Source organism: Haliotis rufescens, unplaced genomic scaffold (genome assembly GCF_023055435.1).
Source record: "Haliotis rufescens isolate VD_foot unplaced genomic scaffold, xgHalRufe1.0.p SCAF_18, whole genome shotgun sequence".
NCBI lineage: Eukaryota > Metazoa > Mollusca > Gastropoda > Lepetellida > Haliotidae > Haliotis > Haliotis rufescens.
Genome location: NW_025963868.1, coordinates 632,144 through 649,895, shown reverse-complemented (window position 1 = coordinate 649,895; position 17,752 = coordinate 632,144). Strand labels below are relative to the sequence as shown.

The 17,752-nt window shown below is 44.0% G+C and overlaps 1 protein-coding gene across 1 annotated transcript; it reads right to left on the bottom strand.

The window, feature by feature from the left end:
* Positions 1 to 412: 412 nt before the first annotated feature.
* Positions 413 to 17,343, bottom strand: LOC124148353 (tetraspanin-18-like). The gene is made up of 7 exons (XM_046519399.2): positions 17,157 to 17,343; positions 6,404 to 6,655; positions 4,964 to 5,038; positions 3,356 to 3,463; positions 2,361 to 2,561; positions 1,347 to 1,430; positions 413 to 511 (listed from the first exon to the last, which is right to left on the bottom strand). Exons 1-7 carry the CDS (start codon positions 17,214 to 17,216, stop codon positions 440 to 442), a joined length of 852 nt encoding a protein of 283 aa, XP_046375355.1. The 5' UTR covers positions 17,217 to 17,343; the 3' UTR covers positions 413 to 439.
* Positions 17,344 to 17,752: the final 409 nt, after the last annotated feature.

Sequence of the window (17,752 nt, the reverse complement as noted above, 5' to 3'; positions counted from 1 at the left end):
GTGAGTGAGTGAGTATCGTTTTACGCCGCTTTTAGCAATATTCCAGCAATATCACGGCGGGGGTCACCAGAAATGCGCTTCACACATTGTACCCATGTCGGGAATCGAACCCGGGTCTTCGTCGTGACGAGCGAACGCTTTAACCACTAGGCTACCCGACCGCCCGGAGCCACCATGATCAGACATCAAACCCATAAAACCTAGCACAGTGAAACTTGGTTAGTACAATCTTCATAGATAGTTAGTAACGATAGAATCCTTACGTGCACCAAGATTTTGATACCACGCTCCGCTTCTCTAAGGATAAACGGAGAGAGAATGCAGTCTATCGATGAACATAACGACATTTGCAAATATCTGTTAAGCGAAATCAAACACAACTGCAAGCACTCATAAAATCCCACTTTGTTCAGCTGTAGGCCTGTACTCCAGCGGTCGGTTAGATGGGTCCTACTTTGGCCTTGTTGTTTATGTCTATGATGAGAACGATGGAGAAAATAACTTCCAGCAACTGAAAATAAACGAATTGGAATGAAATCATTAAGAAGACATGTTTTCAGCCATTACAAGCTTTTTCGTGTGCTACGTAGAGGCAGCACCAGACCCAGGATATAAACTGCCGAGCCTAGAAAGATTGCACTTGAAAATTTGTTATAGTGTCCGCTCGTGTTTGTTGATACATAATGCATCTTAGCTTCAAGAGTGAGTGAGTGAGTATGGTTTCACGCCGCTTTTAGCAATATTCCAGCAATAACACGGCGGGGGACACCGGAAATGGGCTTCACACAATGTACCCATGTGGGGAATGGAATGTCGTGTATTTTAAGATGTAAATGAGAACTTTGAAAAAAAATATTTATGGAGCGTTCCATCCACAGCCTGCCCCCTGTCTTTTCCCCTTTATGTCTTCATAGACGTATCACTTCTCACCCTCCGTCTGATGCACACAATAAACATATATAAGGTATACCCTTAATACAGCGATCGTTCATTGTTCGAAACAGGGCCACGAAACGGTGTGATCGCCATCTAAAGGCGGTGTATACGACACTTTTCAGTATAACATATCTTGAACCCCTCTCTACTTGCCTTGCAAGAGGCACGGGCTGCTCAGTTGTCTGAGGCACAGTAATTCTCTGTACAGAGTTGCTTCCCCTTGGCGTGCCAGGAGCCATGATCAGGGGTTCGGATCCCGCCAACCCTGATTTTGTTTCTAGGTTTGTCCACACCACACCCGTGCTCGTGGGTTTCAGAAAAGCTGACAAGCCGTGATGTTACCGACATACTGTTCAAAGCGGCGTAAAATCTACCTCCCTCACAATCCACGACAGGAGTGATGGTCTCACCAGCAGCAGCAGCAGCCCCACGAGGCCCAAGATGGCGTACAACTGGTTGTCCTCCACCAGCTTCAGGATCTTGTCATAGCAGCCCTGGAAACAACACAACAGTCACTGAAAGTCCAGGGTTTTGTGCCATGAAGCGATCGTAGCTCTACAAGTGACGTAACTCCTATTCCTTAAGCATACACGATCAATGGTTGGTTGTTTGTTTAACGCCGCACTCAGCAATATTCCAGCTATATGACGGCGGTCTGTAAAATAATCGAGTCTGGGCCAGACAATCCAGTGATTGACATCATGAGCATCGATCTACGCAATTGGGATCGATGACATGTATCAACCAAGTCAGCGAGCCTGACCACCCGATCCCGTTAGTCGCCTTTTACGACAAGCATAGTCACCTTTACGACAAGCATGGGTTGCTGAAGACCTATTCTAACCCAGATCTTCACGGGTCATAACAGTCACTGAAAGTCCAGGGTTTTGTCCCATGAAGCGATCGTAGCACCACAACTGACGTGACTCCTATTCCTTAAGCATACACGGTCAATGGTTGGTTGTTTGTTTAACGCCGCACTCAGCAATATAACAGCTGTATGACGGAGGTCTGTAAATAATCCAGTGATTGATATCATGAGCATTGATCCGCGCAATTCGGATAGATGACGTGCATCAACCAACTCAGCGACCTTGACCACCCGATCCTTTTACTCGCCTCTTACGGGCAAAAGAAAGTACACACTTGATCGCAAAATTACAAACGTTGTCAAAGCGTTGCTAGGCTGAATGTCTGGTATCTGTGTAGCAACTCAAACTGATCGTGACAGTACCCGCTTCACTCTCCTTATAACATCCCCATCGATAACGACTTGTTTGTTTCCTTTCTAGCCACCATCATGCATGGTTGTGCATCTTCTTTTGTCCGGAAGTGTACATAATACACGTGATACTGGAGGGCATTGTGTTCGGACAATCTTGGAATCTATAAACAGTTTAACAGATTAAGCGTAAGGTACCCGCCTGTGTATTGGTTTTCTTCAAGTCAAATTCTCCGGCGCCATTCTCCTTGGCACAGTCAAGTTGAGTGTCGGTCTTGAGTACTTCCGGTATACAGCATGCCGGGGACACGTCGACAGTGACGGTGTGGATGCCATAGGTGTAGGTCCTCCAGGAAGCTTTGGGGTCGAAGTCGTCGGGGCCGTTAATGGCGCAACACTGGAACTGTATGGAAAGGTGAGACAGTGATTTAGTGTGTGGGTGAGACCGTGTGTCAGTGTGTGGGTGAGACCGTGTGTCAGTGTGTGGGCGAGACAGAGATTCAGTGTGTGGCTTAGACAGTGAGTCAGTGTGTGGGTGAGACAGTGAGTCCGTGTGTGGGTGAGACTGGGATTCAGTGTGTGGTTGAGACCGTGTGTCAGTGTGTGGGTGAGACAGTGATTCAGTGTGTGGGTGAGACAGTAAGTCCGTGTGTGGGTGAGACAGTGATTCAGTGTGCGGATGAGACAGTGAGTCATCGTGAATTTATTCACGGGAGTTTGACCCAATCAAGCGCGTGTGAGTGAGTGAATTTGATTTTATGCAGTCTTTTATTTATGTAGCAGTGTGACAGCTTGATATAGGAGTGTTGCTTTATAGAGTCGCAAGTCTTCTTTGATAAGTGAGTGAGTTGGGTTTAACGCCGCTTTTAACAGTATTCCAGTTATATCGCGGCGTGTCAGCTTAATGTGGGAGGAAAGCCCGAAGTGATGCACACACACCCACGAGCACGGGTATGGTGCTGACAAACCTAGAAACATGATCGCGGCGAACCGTTCTTTGATGAAGTTCACGACGACGGACATATTTGCTGACTAAGAATCATATTCATGGCGCGATTAGATTTGAATCAACGACCAACGGACTCTGAGTGTATTTGAGATGAACAAATGATTAAATAAATGGCTGTCATGTCACGCATGGAAATGGAGGTTTTGACATCACAATGAGGAGTGGCAAGGATCTTGAATGTTACTGACGCCGTAGGAGAGGACGTTGATGATGAGGGAGAAGATGTCTTCGCTTTCTGGTCCCTGGTACTCATTCCGAACCTTCGTCTTGAGACTGGTCCTGATTGAGCTGTGCAGCTGGACATAAACGTAGAGTGAGTGAGTGAGTGAGTATGGTTTTACGCCGCTTTTAGCAATATTCCAGCAATATCACGGCGGGGGACACCAGAAATGGGCTTCACACATTGTACCCATGTCGGGAATCGAACCCGGGTCTTCGGCGTGACGAGCGAACGCTTTAACCACTAGGCTACCCGACCGCCCCATAAACGTAGAGGATTTAGTGAAGGTTTAACGGGATTCAAACCCCAAATCATACGTATCTGGCACGAAAGTGTTTTTGACGTACTTCTGCCCAGTGTTATGCTTAGTTTTGACTTCGACTCATAGATACCCTACTGATATAGATACAGTTTCGAAACATTGGAGAAAAGAGACACATCATAGACAGTCACCACAAACACATACACACACATCACACACATATATACACACACCACACACATCACAAACACATACACACACATCACACATATATACACACACCACAAACACATACCAAGACACACCACACGCACACATCCAAAACACATACACACACATCACACACATATACACACACCAACACACACCACATACACACACATCACAAACACATACACACACATCACACACATATACACACACATACACCCACATCACACACATATGCACACACCATACACACATACAAACACATCACACACACACCTACAAACACATATCACAAACATACATACACACACATCACACACATATACACACACATACACACACATAACAGACACATACACACACATAAACACACACCATACATACATATCACAAACACATACACACACATCATACACATATACACACACATACACACACACCACACACACACCAGACACATAGCACAAACACACACCAAAGAGACCACACACACATCACAAACACATACACACATCACACACATATACATATACATCACACACACACATCACAAACACATACACACACATCACACACATATACACACATCACACACCACACAGACACACCACAAACACACCAACACACACCACATACACACACATACACAAACACACATACACACACACATACACACACACGCACATACACATACACACACATATACGCACACACATACACACACATACACACACACATACACACACATATTACACACCACACACATTCACATACACACACACATACACACATACATACACCACACACACATTACTCACCACACACACACACATTATACACCACACACACACACATTATACACCACACACACACAGACATACACACACACACATCCTACAGACTCACACACATACACACACATTATACACCACACACACACACATCCTTCACATACAAATACACACACACACACATCCTACACACACATACACACACACATACACACACATACACACACACACACACACACACACACACACACACTCACACACTCACACACACACACACACACACACACACATACATGAGTGTACGGCTACTCACTGTGGACGTCTTGGTCAGGAAGAGTCCCCCTACCGTCGCCAGGGTGATGATGAGTATTGTCATAGACACTACAAACTTGTCAGCAAAGAAAAAAACAACAGTCAGTATATGTCCTCATCGACAGTTCTGAACAACAATATTAAATGTGTATGTCGACACTGTACTTGAGAATGTTAATGTCTTGAAGGTAACCCTGTGGTCTCGGAAACCCAGCAGGCATCCAGGTAGCTCTCAAACAACAACAGTACCACACACAGTCACGGCCTAGTCACGGAAGCTGTATCTGGCAATACAGAGGGCAGTGAGTGAGTGAGTGAGTGAGTGAGTGAGTTTGCTTTAACACCGATTTTCACAATATTCAAGTCGGGAAGCGAACCCGGACCCTCGCAAACGCTTTAACCACCAGGCTACCCCACCGCCCTAGACTGTTGGAAGATGCCTGCCTGTATACCCAGTGGTCTCCACATACATACACTTCGGCTATGTCAACGTCACCCTTTCGTCGGGGGCAGGGGTGGCCCAGTCGTCTAAGGCGCCGCGATTCGCTGTGCAGAGTTGCGTCTCTTGGGCACGCCAGAAACCTATGATTGTGGGTTCGAATCCCGGTTCGCCCCGATTATGTTTCCAGCTTTGTCAGCACCATACCTGTGCTCGTGGGTTTCACCGAAGTGATAAACGTCTGAGACCTGCATCACTTCGGGCTTTCCTCCCACATTAAGCTGACACGCCGCGATATAACTGGAATACTGTTAAAAGCGGCGTTACGCGCAACTCACTCTCTCACCCGTTCGTCTCGTTGCCTTTGTTCCATTACCAATACACAAGGCACTGAAGCTCACCATCGTTATTATTGTCGAATGTTCAAAATTGTTCCAAAAAAAATTATTTTCAGACAAAGCATTTTCGTATATTTGGTACGCACGCTGCTTGACGATTTATATACTGAACATATTTATACACACAATTTCATGAAAAAACAAACAGCATGCTGAACATGTAAAGTGTAAACCTCCAGTTCAATAAGTTATAAACTCTCAGAAAATAAATAAATAATGACCGAGCTACAAGTCTCTCTGGCTGAGAAAGAGTGAGTGAGGTAAACGCCATTTGAACAGTTTTTCAGTTATATCACGGCGTGTCTGTTGAATGCAGGAGCAAATAACGTGTACATGTTCAGAGAGACCCACGAGAACAGATACGGTGCCGACAACAAAGAATGAGTGAGTGAGTGAGTGTGGTTTTACGCCGCTTTTAGCAATATTCCAGCAACATCACGGCGGGGGACACCAGAAATGGGCTTCACACATTGTACCCATGTCGGGAATCGAACCCGGGTCTTCGGCGTGACGAGCGAACGCTTTAACCACTAGGCTACCCGACCGCCCCAACAAAGAATGAAGTCAGGACGAATCTTGGATTCGAACCCACGAATGTTCTTACTACGACAAGAAACGGCCTCCACTTGCAACAGGCTCCACAACATGCCAGGAACGAAATCAGGAACAGAACGGCTCCAAAGACAAGAAGTGCGACGCCCAGGTCATCGATGAGGGGAATCGAGGTCAAGTCAGCAGAACTTCCGGGTTTGCTGAATCCAGACACCGACGAGATGCCGGCCATGAGGAACGACATGAGCATCCCAGGGAAGAACTTGAGGATCGCCCCCACAGCAATCAGCGCCAGGGAGATGATCTACAACAACAGGACATGTTAGACATACTTGATTGGTGGGTTGTGTTAATGTGGCTTTGGACGGGCAGAACACGTTCAGTTAACCAGAGTACCGAACACCTCTAGTTAACCAGAGTACTGAACACCTCCAGTTAACCAGAGTACTGAACAACTCCAGTTAACCAGAGTACTGAACACCTAAAGTTAACCAGAGTACTGAACACCTAAAGTTAACCAGAGTACTAAACACCTAAAGTTAACTAGAGTACTGAACACCTCTAGTTAACTAGAGTACTAAACACCTAAAGTTAACTAGAGTACTGAACACCTCCAGTTAACCAGAGTACTGAACACCTCTAGTTAACCACAGTACTGAACACCTCCAGTTAACCAGAGTACTGAACGCCTCTAGTTAACTAGAGTACTGAACACCTCCAGTTAACCAGAGTACTGAACACCTCCAGTTAACCAGAGTACTGAACACCTCCAGTTAACCAAGGTACTGAACACCTCTAGTTAACCAGAGTACTGAACACCTCCAGTTAACCACAGTACTGAACACATCTAGTTAACCACAGTACTGAACACCTCTAGTTAACCGCAGTACTGAACACCTCGAGTTAACCACAGTACTGAACGCCTTCAGTTAACCACAGTACTAAACACCTCCAGTTAACCACAGTACTGAACACCTCTAGTTAACCAGAGTACTGAACACCTCTAGTTAACCACAGTACTGAACACCTCCAGTTAACCACAGTACTGAACACCTCTAGTTAACCACAGTACTGAACACCTCCAGTTAACCACACTACTGAACACCTCCAGTTAACCACAGTACTGAACACCTCTAGTTAACCACAGTACTGAACACCTCTAGTTAACCAGATTACCGAATACATAATGTCACCCAACAGGACCGAACACATTTAGTCACCCAGAATGAGCAAACATGTTTTATTAACTAGAGTACCGAACCCACAGGAATGAAAACAATACCTGTTTTGAGACAGTTAACGAACATATTTCTCGTTTACTCCGCTTTTAGCAATATTCCAGCAATATCACGGCGGGGGACACCAGAAATGGGCTTCACACGTTGTTACCCATGTCGGGAATCGAACCCGGGTCTTCGGCGTGACGAGCGAACGCTTTAACCACTAGGCTACCTGACCGCCCCACAAAAATCCCAGCAAAACGCCTTTTTTAACCGGAGACATAAACACATGCAGCTTACGAGAATGCAGTGTTCAAAACGTCACTAGGTTCCAGATTGAAAGATGCCATTGGTTTCCTTGTGTAACAGAATGGAAATTGCTATAGTAATATGTAATGCATAACCAGGTTGACATTGAATGCACAATGTCATTTAGAAAGTCATTACATGTAACATATGATATATTTGGGATAACACTTCCTTCGTAAAGTACAAATTTCAGAACTTTCTTTCTTCTAGGAGTGATGCACCAAATCGCCAGCACACAAAGTCAACGATTTAACCCACTCAGCCACTCAGAATGTGCACAAAAAATGAAAGTCCGATTGGTAGTCTAGATCACTTACTTTGTGTACCCCTCTGACAAGCGTAAAACGGACAATATCTCCACTGAATGCACTGTCGAGCAAACACAATGAAAAAGTTTGTAAAATTGGATTCGAACATCTAATCTAAACTGAGAAAATAAAAGGGTGGTAGATACACAGGCGCCAGGGCGATATCGAGTATTGACATGGTCTCTTGTCAACCTCCGTGGTCTAGTGGTAGAGCGTCCGCCCGGAGAGCGGAAGGTCCGGGGTTCGATTCCCGGCCGCGTCATACCAAAAGACGTTAAAAGATGGTACTTGTTGTTACCCTGTCTGGCGCTCGGCATTTAGGGGCTAAAACAAGGACTGGTCGGCTCGGAGTCAGTATACTGGGTCTGAGTGGGGTATTAGTGTTAAACTGCGGCTAGTATCTCAGTGAGCTAGCACTATAAATCGGCATCAGTAAGGACTAGTACAAGCAGCCACACAAACACCCACACGTACATGCACGTCGCTATATAAGTGCAATAATCTTGGACGCGACGTTTAACCCCATTTCACCTCACCTCTTGTCAACCAAGTACACAACAAGGTCAATATTCTCCATCGACAGATCTAACCAACATTATTAAGTCTACGTCAACTCTGGGCATTTAACTGAAAATACAGATGGCAGATTACGTTCACCAAGGCCGGTCGGAAAGCTATTGGTAGAAAACTATTAGAAATTGAATTTGAAGCTCTAATCTAAACTAAATCTGAACAACAAGGGGCGGTTGATACACTACTGCTCACAAGTACCTACCCCTTCTTGTGACGAATTTCGCGATACCACAGGTGTACAATACGTTGATGCCCCAAACTACTTTGAGGTGAAATGGGGTTTAACGTAGCGTTCAAGATTATTGCACTTATATAGCAACGTGCATGTACGTGTGTGTGGCTGCTTGTACTAGTCCGGACTGATGTCGATTTTGTAGCCAACTGATATACCATGCCGCAGTGACCGCCTCCGTGGTCAATGGTAGAGCGTCCGCCCGGAGAGCGGAAGGTCCGGGGTTCGATCCCGGGCCGCGTCATACCAAAAGACGTTAAAAGATGGTACTTGTTGTTACCCTGTCTGGCGCTCGGCATTAAGGGGCTAAAACAAGGACTGGAGTCAGTATACTGTGTCTGAGTGGGGTATTCATGTTAAACTGCGGTATGGTATCTCAGTGGGCTAGCACTATAAATCGGCATCAGTCCGGACTAGTACAAGCAGCCACACAAACACACACACGTACATGCACGCCGCTATATAAGTGCAATAATCTTGGACGCGACGTTAAACCCCATTTCACCTCACCTCTTGTCAACCAAGTACACAACAAGGTCAATATGTCTCCGTCGACAGATCTAACCAACATTATTAAGTCTACGTCAACTCTGGGCATTTAACTGAAAATACAGATGGCAGATTACGTTCACCAAGGCCGGTCGGGAGGCTGTTGGTAGAAAACTATTAGAAATTGAATTTGAAGCTCTAATCTAAACTAAATCTGAACAACAAGGGGCGGTTGATACACTACTGCTCACAAGTACCTACCTCTTCTTGTGAAGAATTTCGCGATACCACAGGTGTACATTACGGGCTTTAACGTCGCGTTCAAGATTATTGCACTTATATAGCGACGTGCATGCACGTGTATGTGTGTGTGTGGCTGCTTGTACTAGTCCGGACTATGGCCGATTTTGTAGCCCACTGAGATACCATGCCCCAGTTTAACATGAATATCCCACTCAGACACAGTATACTGACTCCGAGCCGGCCAAACTTTGTTTTAGCCCCTTAATTCAATCAATCTTTATTTGTGCTTGAGGCCTCAGCCCCATATACAAAGTATACAAAGTATACAAAGTATACAAAAATACTTCTGAACGTCAGGCAGGGTAACAACAAGTACCATCTTTCAATGTCTTTTGGTGCGACGCGGCCGGGAATATAATCAAACCCACAACCTTCGTCTCCGGGCAGACGCTCTATCTACAAGACCACAAAGGCGAACCCTTTAATTCCGAAAACATAAAGCAATAATTCCGAAAAAATAAAGCTCAAATCCACTCAAGTGCGAAAGTTCCGCCTACGTTTCGCGAAAGTACTGCTCTAAAAGGTACTTAGTGTTGAGCGGTAATGTATATATACACCAATTTGTGCGTGACAGAATAACGCGTGAAAAAGGTGTTACTTACAAAGAAATCAATTATCATGATTCATGACTTGGCAAGGAGAGAAAATCAATAATCTGAGCAGACTTTATTCAACACTGTGATTTTGTTTTAAGCGACCTCCCCTTTATATCTAGATATGACTTGGTTCATCGACTCCTCCACACACCACCACCACCACCACCACCACCACCGCCGCCGGCACAACCACCGCCACCGCCGCCGCAAGTGGAGTAGTGACTATGTGTAAATAGCTTACCAACATATGCCCCAGTATATAAATTTGTACAATATGGCTGATTGTGAGAAAAACTTTTTATGGTAAATAGACATTTTAGTTACATAAACCAAAAACTATTACATAACGGTTGCGACTGCCACCGGATCGCGTTATACAATGTAATAGTCACGTAAAGTAGTGAAACTAGTGAATCCGGTTTCACAGTGGATTTCTCCAAATATTGGTATGACCTGTATCACTGAGAAGAGCCGAGTAAAGGGCCCCTGTTTATCACGACCTGAAGCAACGTAATATAGGCCAGCAGATAACTGGTTGCCATAGTCGCACTTGCTGACCTGGCATTCCTAGCGGTCATGCGCAGATCATGTCAGTCCTCTCCACTTTGCATGGCAGGCATAAGCAAAAGAGCTTAAAACTAAAACAACTTTATTTAAGCACTAACAGTAAATGTGCTTTGAGATGTTAACAATTCCATTGCCTGATCATCAGGATTCAAAGGGTCCTAGTTGGATGTCTTTTCAACTGTATAGCACATAACCGTCGGGGGAGTAGCTAAGGTTGGTTGGTTTGTTGTTTAACGCCGCACTCAGCAATATTCCAGCTATATGACGGCGGTCTGTAAATAATCGAGTCTGGACCAGACAATCCAGTGATTGACATCAGAGACCATATAATCTATTATATGGTCTCTGTTGACATCATGAGCATCGATCCAAGCATTTGGGGTCGATGACATGCATCGACCAAGTCAGCGAGCCTGATCACCCAATCCCGTTAGTCGCCTTTTACGACAAACATAGTCACCTTTAACGGCAAGCATGGGTTGCTGAAGACCAATTCTACCCCGGATCTTCCCGGGTCAGGGAGAAGCTAAGACTAAGTAGAAGAGTAGGCACCAAAGTGAATACCGTAAACGTGAACCGAGAGCCCAAAGCAGTTAACTAGGGTAACTAGGTAGTTAACTTGGCAGTAAACTAGGGAGTTAACTGGGGATGAACTTGGAAGTTTGCTGGGTTACCTAAGGAGTTTACAAGGTTAACTGGGGACCTGGGGAGTTAGCTAGGTTAACTAGGGAATTTACTAGGCTTATTTTAAGGAATGACGTGGGGAGTTAACTAGGTTAACTAGGGAGTAAACTAGAGAGTGACGTGGGGGGGGGGGGGGGGGGGGGGTAATTAGGTTAACTAGAGAGTAAACTAGGTCAACTAGGAAGTTAACTAGGTCAACTAGTGAGTTAACTGGGGAGTTAACTAGGGTTGAATAGGTGAACTAGAGAGTGACCTGGGGAGTTAACTAGGTTAATTAGGGAGTTAACTAGGGGTAACTGGGGAGTTAACTAGGGTGTTAACTAGGGTTAAATAAGTTAACTAGAGAGTGACCTGGTGAGTTAACTATGTTAGCTAGGGAGCTAACTAGGGAGTTTTAAACAAACAGGCCGTACAATTCGTTTTTCATTATGCATTTATTGTTGTTGTTAACTTATTTACATATCCTTTTATAATGTTCAAAAATTGCAATACAGCATCAGCTGTTTTCCCCATCCACTGCATTCGCGATAATTCAGATGTAACGAATCAGAAATGCTAAAATGAGGATTAACCTTTGTGCATTATTATGGATATGTTGTGTGCCTATTATTTTGCTGGATGGAAGCAAGAGTCTCCTGCTCGAGAAAGTCAAGTCTTGACGAGACTCCGATAACGACGTTTCCTAATATGACACAGGAATGCCTCGGTGCACACAGTGGGGAGATCATTCTCAATAGGACACAGATACCCAGCAAAAACAGTTTTATAAAAAAAAGATTTATTTTTCTTCAGGAAATCTAAATCACGTGCATTCTGTGCCTGAGGGCAGCTACGTCCCTCTCCGTCAAGCAGTTAGTGAAGGTCGCTGATCAGATATGTCGTTCTTGAGCCGTGTCTAAGTGGTAATGTGATACCTCATTATTCACCGTGCTTTGTCCCGTGAAGGGGGTATCAAAAATGTCCCCGGCCCGCGCGTCCAGGGCTCTCCTGGGGGGCTTGATCTTGCGATGTTATTCCGTGCAGGAAATTATCCTCATATTCCACTGATATCATTTAGACATAAGGCTAGTGTCTTATATGTTTATAGACACGTGTAACTTGATACGATGGTAAAAAAAACGATCAGTTACTAATAACCTACAGGTTTTATTTACCAAATCAATTACGCCTTGCTGACGGGTGTACTGCTTCATCAATATGTACCCGGTCCTCGGTAATAATACCCCTTTGTTTAAAGCAATACCATGTCTTGCTTCAAAGGAATTTGCAAAATCAAAAGTTTAAAATGGTGTTATGACTTTTTATAGTCCATAACAACCCGCACAAAAAATGTGGTGAATAAAATTCACTTTTGTCTTTGAATAAAACCATGTTCAACAAACACTACATGATAGTTCAGTGAATGTATTGAAATACCGGATTTAATATCCAAGATAATATCGCTGCCCGCAACATGGAAACCTGATGCGCGATTTTTTCTTCTGATATGGCCCTTGGCTTGAGAGTTGCACGCACTGACACACTACATGTTATCTCAATATACAGGAGCGTGACATTATATATCCATTTCACATAAGGGTTTAAAAAGTGTTTGAAAACCTTCAAATGAATGCTCATTAGAGATTATCATAGCCGAGGTCAGGGGAAGACGCGTGACCTCATCTGGCGGCATTGTTGAAGACAATACGATATGACGTCATCCACTGTTCATGACCCCATGAGTGTATGACGTAAAGTACTTAAGACAAGGGTGTCTTTGTGAGGACAGCCAATTAGAGCCCCTTCCAATGAACTGAATGTAGCAGATTATAAGTGTTTGTATTACTATTTACTACTCATAGTTCAAGTCATTACAGGGGTGGTCGGGTAGCCTAGTGGTTAAAGCGTTCGCTCGTCACGCCGAAGACCCGGGTTTGATTCCCGACATGGGTACAATGTGTGAAGCCCATTTCTGGTGTCCCCCGCCGTGATATTGCTGGAATATTGCTAAAAGCGACGTAAAACCAAACTCACTCACTCACTCACTCAAGTCATTACTAAATGTGGAATCATATATTACTTGTGATATGTCTTCTTACCAACGTAGACTTATAGCCATGTTCCGGTGTAATAATTTCAGACTTGCTGTTGAACTGCGGCGTCACAACAACATCCCATATAATGAACGTGTCTGCACTTTCTGTTTTTCGAAGGGACATAACCATGTTGAAGATGAATTCCATGTTCTTATGATTTGTGACCAGTATTCTAGAGCAAGAAGAAACTCTTTTCCCAAGCGTCTCGTTACCCCTCCCTCTATTGAGAATTTTATAAGACTGAAAAAAATTATAAAAAGCTTAGGTAAATTTCTCTTTCAAGAACATTCGAACGGAAACATAGTGTTGAATGGTAAATCATGATTAAATCAGCATGCAAATATATATACAGTATAATTCCATTGTATTATGGGCCGGTGGCCTGAAGTACCCAATATATTTGTCTGTCTGTCTGTATTACTATTAGAAATATTAATCAAAATTTACTGAATTGATATTTCTCGATCTGTATTAATAACCTTACGGGCAAAAGAATTTTTTTTAAATTTGAACTTGACCCAAAAATTACAAACGTTATTAAATACGTTACCAGGTTGAAAACACTCGCCGAAAAACGGCAAACGTACGGTCCAAAACACGACGATGACATCCGTATCAAATACATCACCATCGCATTACTATTTCTGGTTTGTTTTCCTTTAAGGGCAAATATCACAATTAATTCACGTATTTTTTTCATTAAAACGATTTACATTTTTCACATTTATCAAGTGTTCTATTCCCATAACAAAAACACCATGGCTTATGTCCCTTGCAATATGACGTCATTGGTGCCAATTGATAAACATTATGACGTCATCATGCTTTGTTAGAGCCGCTTCACGTGGTGTAGGTACAGGTGTGTGATTCTAGCGTCTCAGATGCCAGCCAGCATAGTGTTATGCTGAGTCACCACTGCGCCGGTGTGTGTCGTAGGCCATGTTGTTTTACCGCAAACTGGTACTTGATATCTTTTGCGTTGAGAATAGACAGGGACCCAGTTGAATTGGCACCAATGACGACATAATCTAAGGGGGTTAACTCAGGCCTGTTTAGCTCGAAAAACGAAGGCCTTATAACGGCATATCATTTTCACACTATTGTGAGCTTCTTTCTTTCACTGTGAAAAAAATTAGTGTATATTTTCAAACACAGATACTAACTAATTCTAAAATTGCGTTTTGTTTAGAAAAAGAAAGAAAGTAATTTTTGCGTGTACACTTCCCCTTTAAGCCACCATGAAACATTCGTGTATACGTTCTTTTGCCCGGCACTGTATTTCCCTTATCAAAAGCCAGATAATCATAAAAATATTATATATTCACAATGAGAATTGCGAATTTTCTGAATTCCCCACTTGTTCGAACAATCCTGTGAATCGAAACATGTTAGTTTACACAATTAAATGTCACCATTCACTGTCCTTATAAATCTCATTAAATAAATTCCTTAAACTCTGAAATTGCTACCTTTTTAATATATCATTTGAAGAGAAACCAATTACAAGGGCCCTGACGGGTATTTGAGTACAAACAAGTCTATGCATGACACAGTATCAATACGCAGACAGCTCGTCGAAAAAGAAGATCGCATTTCGTTGCAGCGTTTATGTCCTTAATAAATTCATATTATTGATTCTTTGACAGATTCAAGTCTAAAGCCTATCGTCGACACATGTTATCGTTATGGGAAACATGTACTAGCATGTATGCTCTGCATAAAAAGAAACGCAAAAGTAGAAAAATCGTAAATATGTGTTGCCGACATCCATACAAAATTAATATCCAGAAATGAATTGGTCATTTCTGCATGGATTGGGATTGATTTGTGACGAAAGAATGAGGTACAAGATTGAAAAATTGCAAAAACACAACCACGTGAGATCATCGCGCCGAAACACACCAACATGACATGCACGTGCAGCATCACTTGTTGGGCTATAAAAAACGTTGAGTTTTCATTTGATGCCATCACACCAAGTGAACAGCGTAAACATGTCACGACTAACGGAAGCCCAAAGCGACAACGCCTTCGGTCGACTGTGAAGTGGAGAATCATCTTTAACTCTAGCCATTACAAGACAGTTTAACCGTTATCAGACACACGGGACAACACGTGACCTTCCCAGATCCTGTCGAACACGTATCATTACTACAGCACAGGACAGATTGATACGTGAAAGAACCACCACGGCCACCTCTACAACTACGGCAATACCAGGATTTCGAAGGGTATCAGCCCAGACAGTGAGGTATTCGCGCTAGGCGACCAGTTCGAGGTGTCATTCGACGGACCTGCATCGTCGGCAACTGTGATGGAGACAAGTTTGGTTCGGTGACGAGTCACGATTTATGCTTTGACGTGCCGGATGGTAGACGTCGTGTTTACAGGCGTCGCGGGGAACGCTATGCACGAAACTGCATCCAGGAAGTGGACAAAATAGGTGGTGGTAGCGTGATGATGTGGGGAGCCATCACCTACACTGGTAGAACAGACTTGGTGAAAGTTCTCGGGAAGTTAACGGCACAACGTTACACGGATGAGATTCTTCGGCCACACGTCTTTTTCAGACAAGACCCCCGACCTCACACGGCAAGACTGACAACAGACTTTCTCAGGAATCACTACACCCAAGTCCTGCCAGGGCCCTGCAGGTCTCCACATTTTAATACAATCTAACATTTATGGGATGCACCAGATCAACGACTGCAAACACGTCAGCAGCAACCACAGAACCTCCGACAGTTGGCTAAGCACTGGAGGCAGAGTTTGTGAACATTCCCCAGGCCACGATTCGGGACCTGATTGCTTCCACGGGACGACGATGCCAGTCAGTTTTGGACTCTAATGGTTTCCATACAAGATATTGAGAACAGGTGACCTTCACCTTGAAAATCTACTGTTCCATGTGTGACATATGGAACCTGGGTCAATGACTATGACTATGTGTGTGTGTGTGTGTGCGTGTGTGTGTGCGTGTGTGTGGCCGCTTGTACTCGTCCGGACTGATGCCGATCTTATAATGCTAGCCCACGGAGATACCGTGCTGCACTGTGAGACAATATAATGTCTCCGAGCCGACCATTCCTTGTTTTAACCCCTTAATGCCGAGCGTCAGGCAGGGTAACAACAAATACCATCTTTTAACGTGTTACGTAGGACGGGGCCGGGAATCGAACCCCCGACATTCCGCTCTCTTGGCGGACGCTCTACCACTAGACCACGGAGGCGGTATTGTACTTATACATTCGCTTTAAGCATATACTACACTGATCCAATGATAACATACGTTTTCAAAATTGTATTTATTTACAAAATAGAATAAGCTTCTAGACAATAATAACTGACTTTAAACACATGATACCCTTATAGAAAAGCATATATTTCTTGTGTCTTTACATTGTATAAATAACCTATAGGGCTTTGCTGTAAACTGAATTAAAACTCACCACAAAAATAACATTGAGCAGTATCAGCACACATTTTCCTATACTTGCACAGCTCCCCATGGTGCTGCAGTCGTAGTATACCGCCTGTATCCAATACCTCCTCTGCTGCTGTGGTCGTAGCTGTTCGCCGAGAAACAACCTTGCCTGTCCGCTGCTGTGTACCCGTTGATTGGTTCACGGTCCGCTATTACGACATACGGAACACGTTTCCTAGAAGCGTCTCCTTATGCGCGTCTGTTAAAAGGCAAATGGGGGTTATCGATCCTTTGTTTATTGCTGTTAAAGCAGTTATACCTTGTTTTGCCGAAGTTCATCCATTGTGTTTTACCATAAAGGGAATTCTTCTCTTGAAAATATTACCGGGATATTCCATGTAACGCAGTTGATTGAGGTGAGGTGAAATTGGGTTTAACGTCGCGTCCAAGATTATTGCACTTATATAGCGACGTGCATGCACGTGTATGTGTGTGTGTGGCTGCTTGTACTAGTCCGGACTGATGCCGATTTGTAGTGCTAGCTCACTGAGATACCATGCCGCAGTTTAACATGAATACCCCACTCAGACACAGTATACTGACTCCGAGCCGACCAGTCCT

Bases quoted from the DNA above. Each gene is read 5' to 3' on its own strand.
- LOC124148353 (XM_046519399.2), bottom strand. From the start codon at position 17,216: ATGGGGAGCTGTGCAAGTATAGGAAAATGTGTGCTGATACTGCTCAAT. The intron at 6,656-17,156 runs GTGAGTTTTAAT...CTGTTGTTGTAG, and splicing joins TGCTCAATGTTATTTTTGTG to ATCATCTCCCTGGCGCTGAT. The intron at 1,431-2,360 runs GCGGGTACCTTA...TGTTGTTTCCAG, and splicing joins TGAAGAAAACCAATACACAG to GGCTGCTATGACAAGATCCT.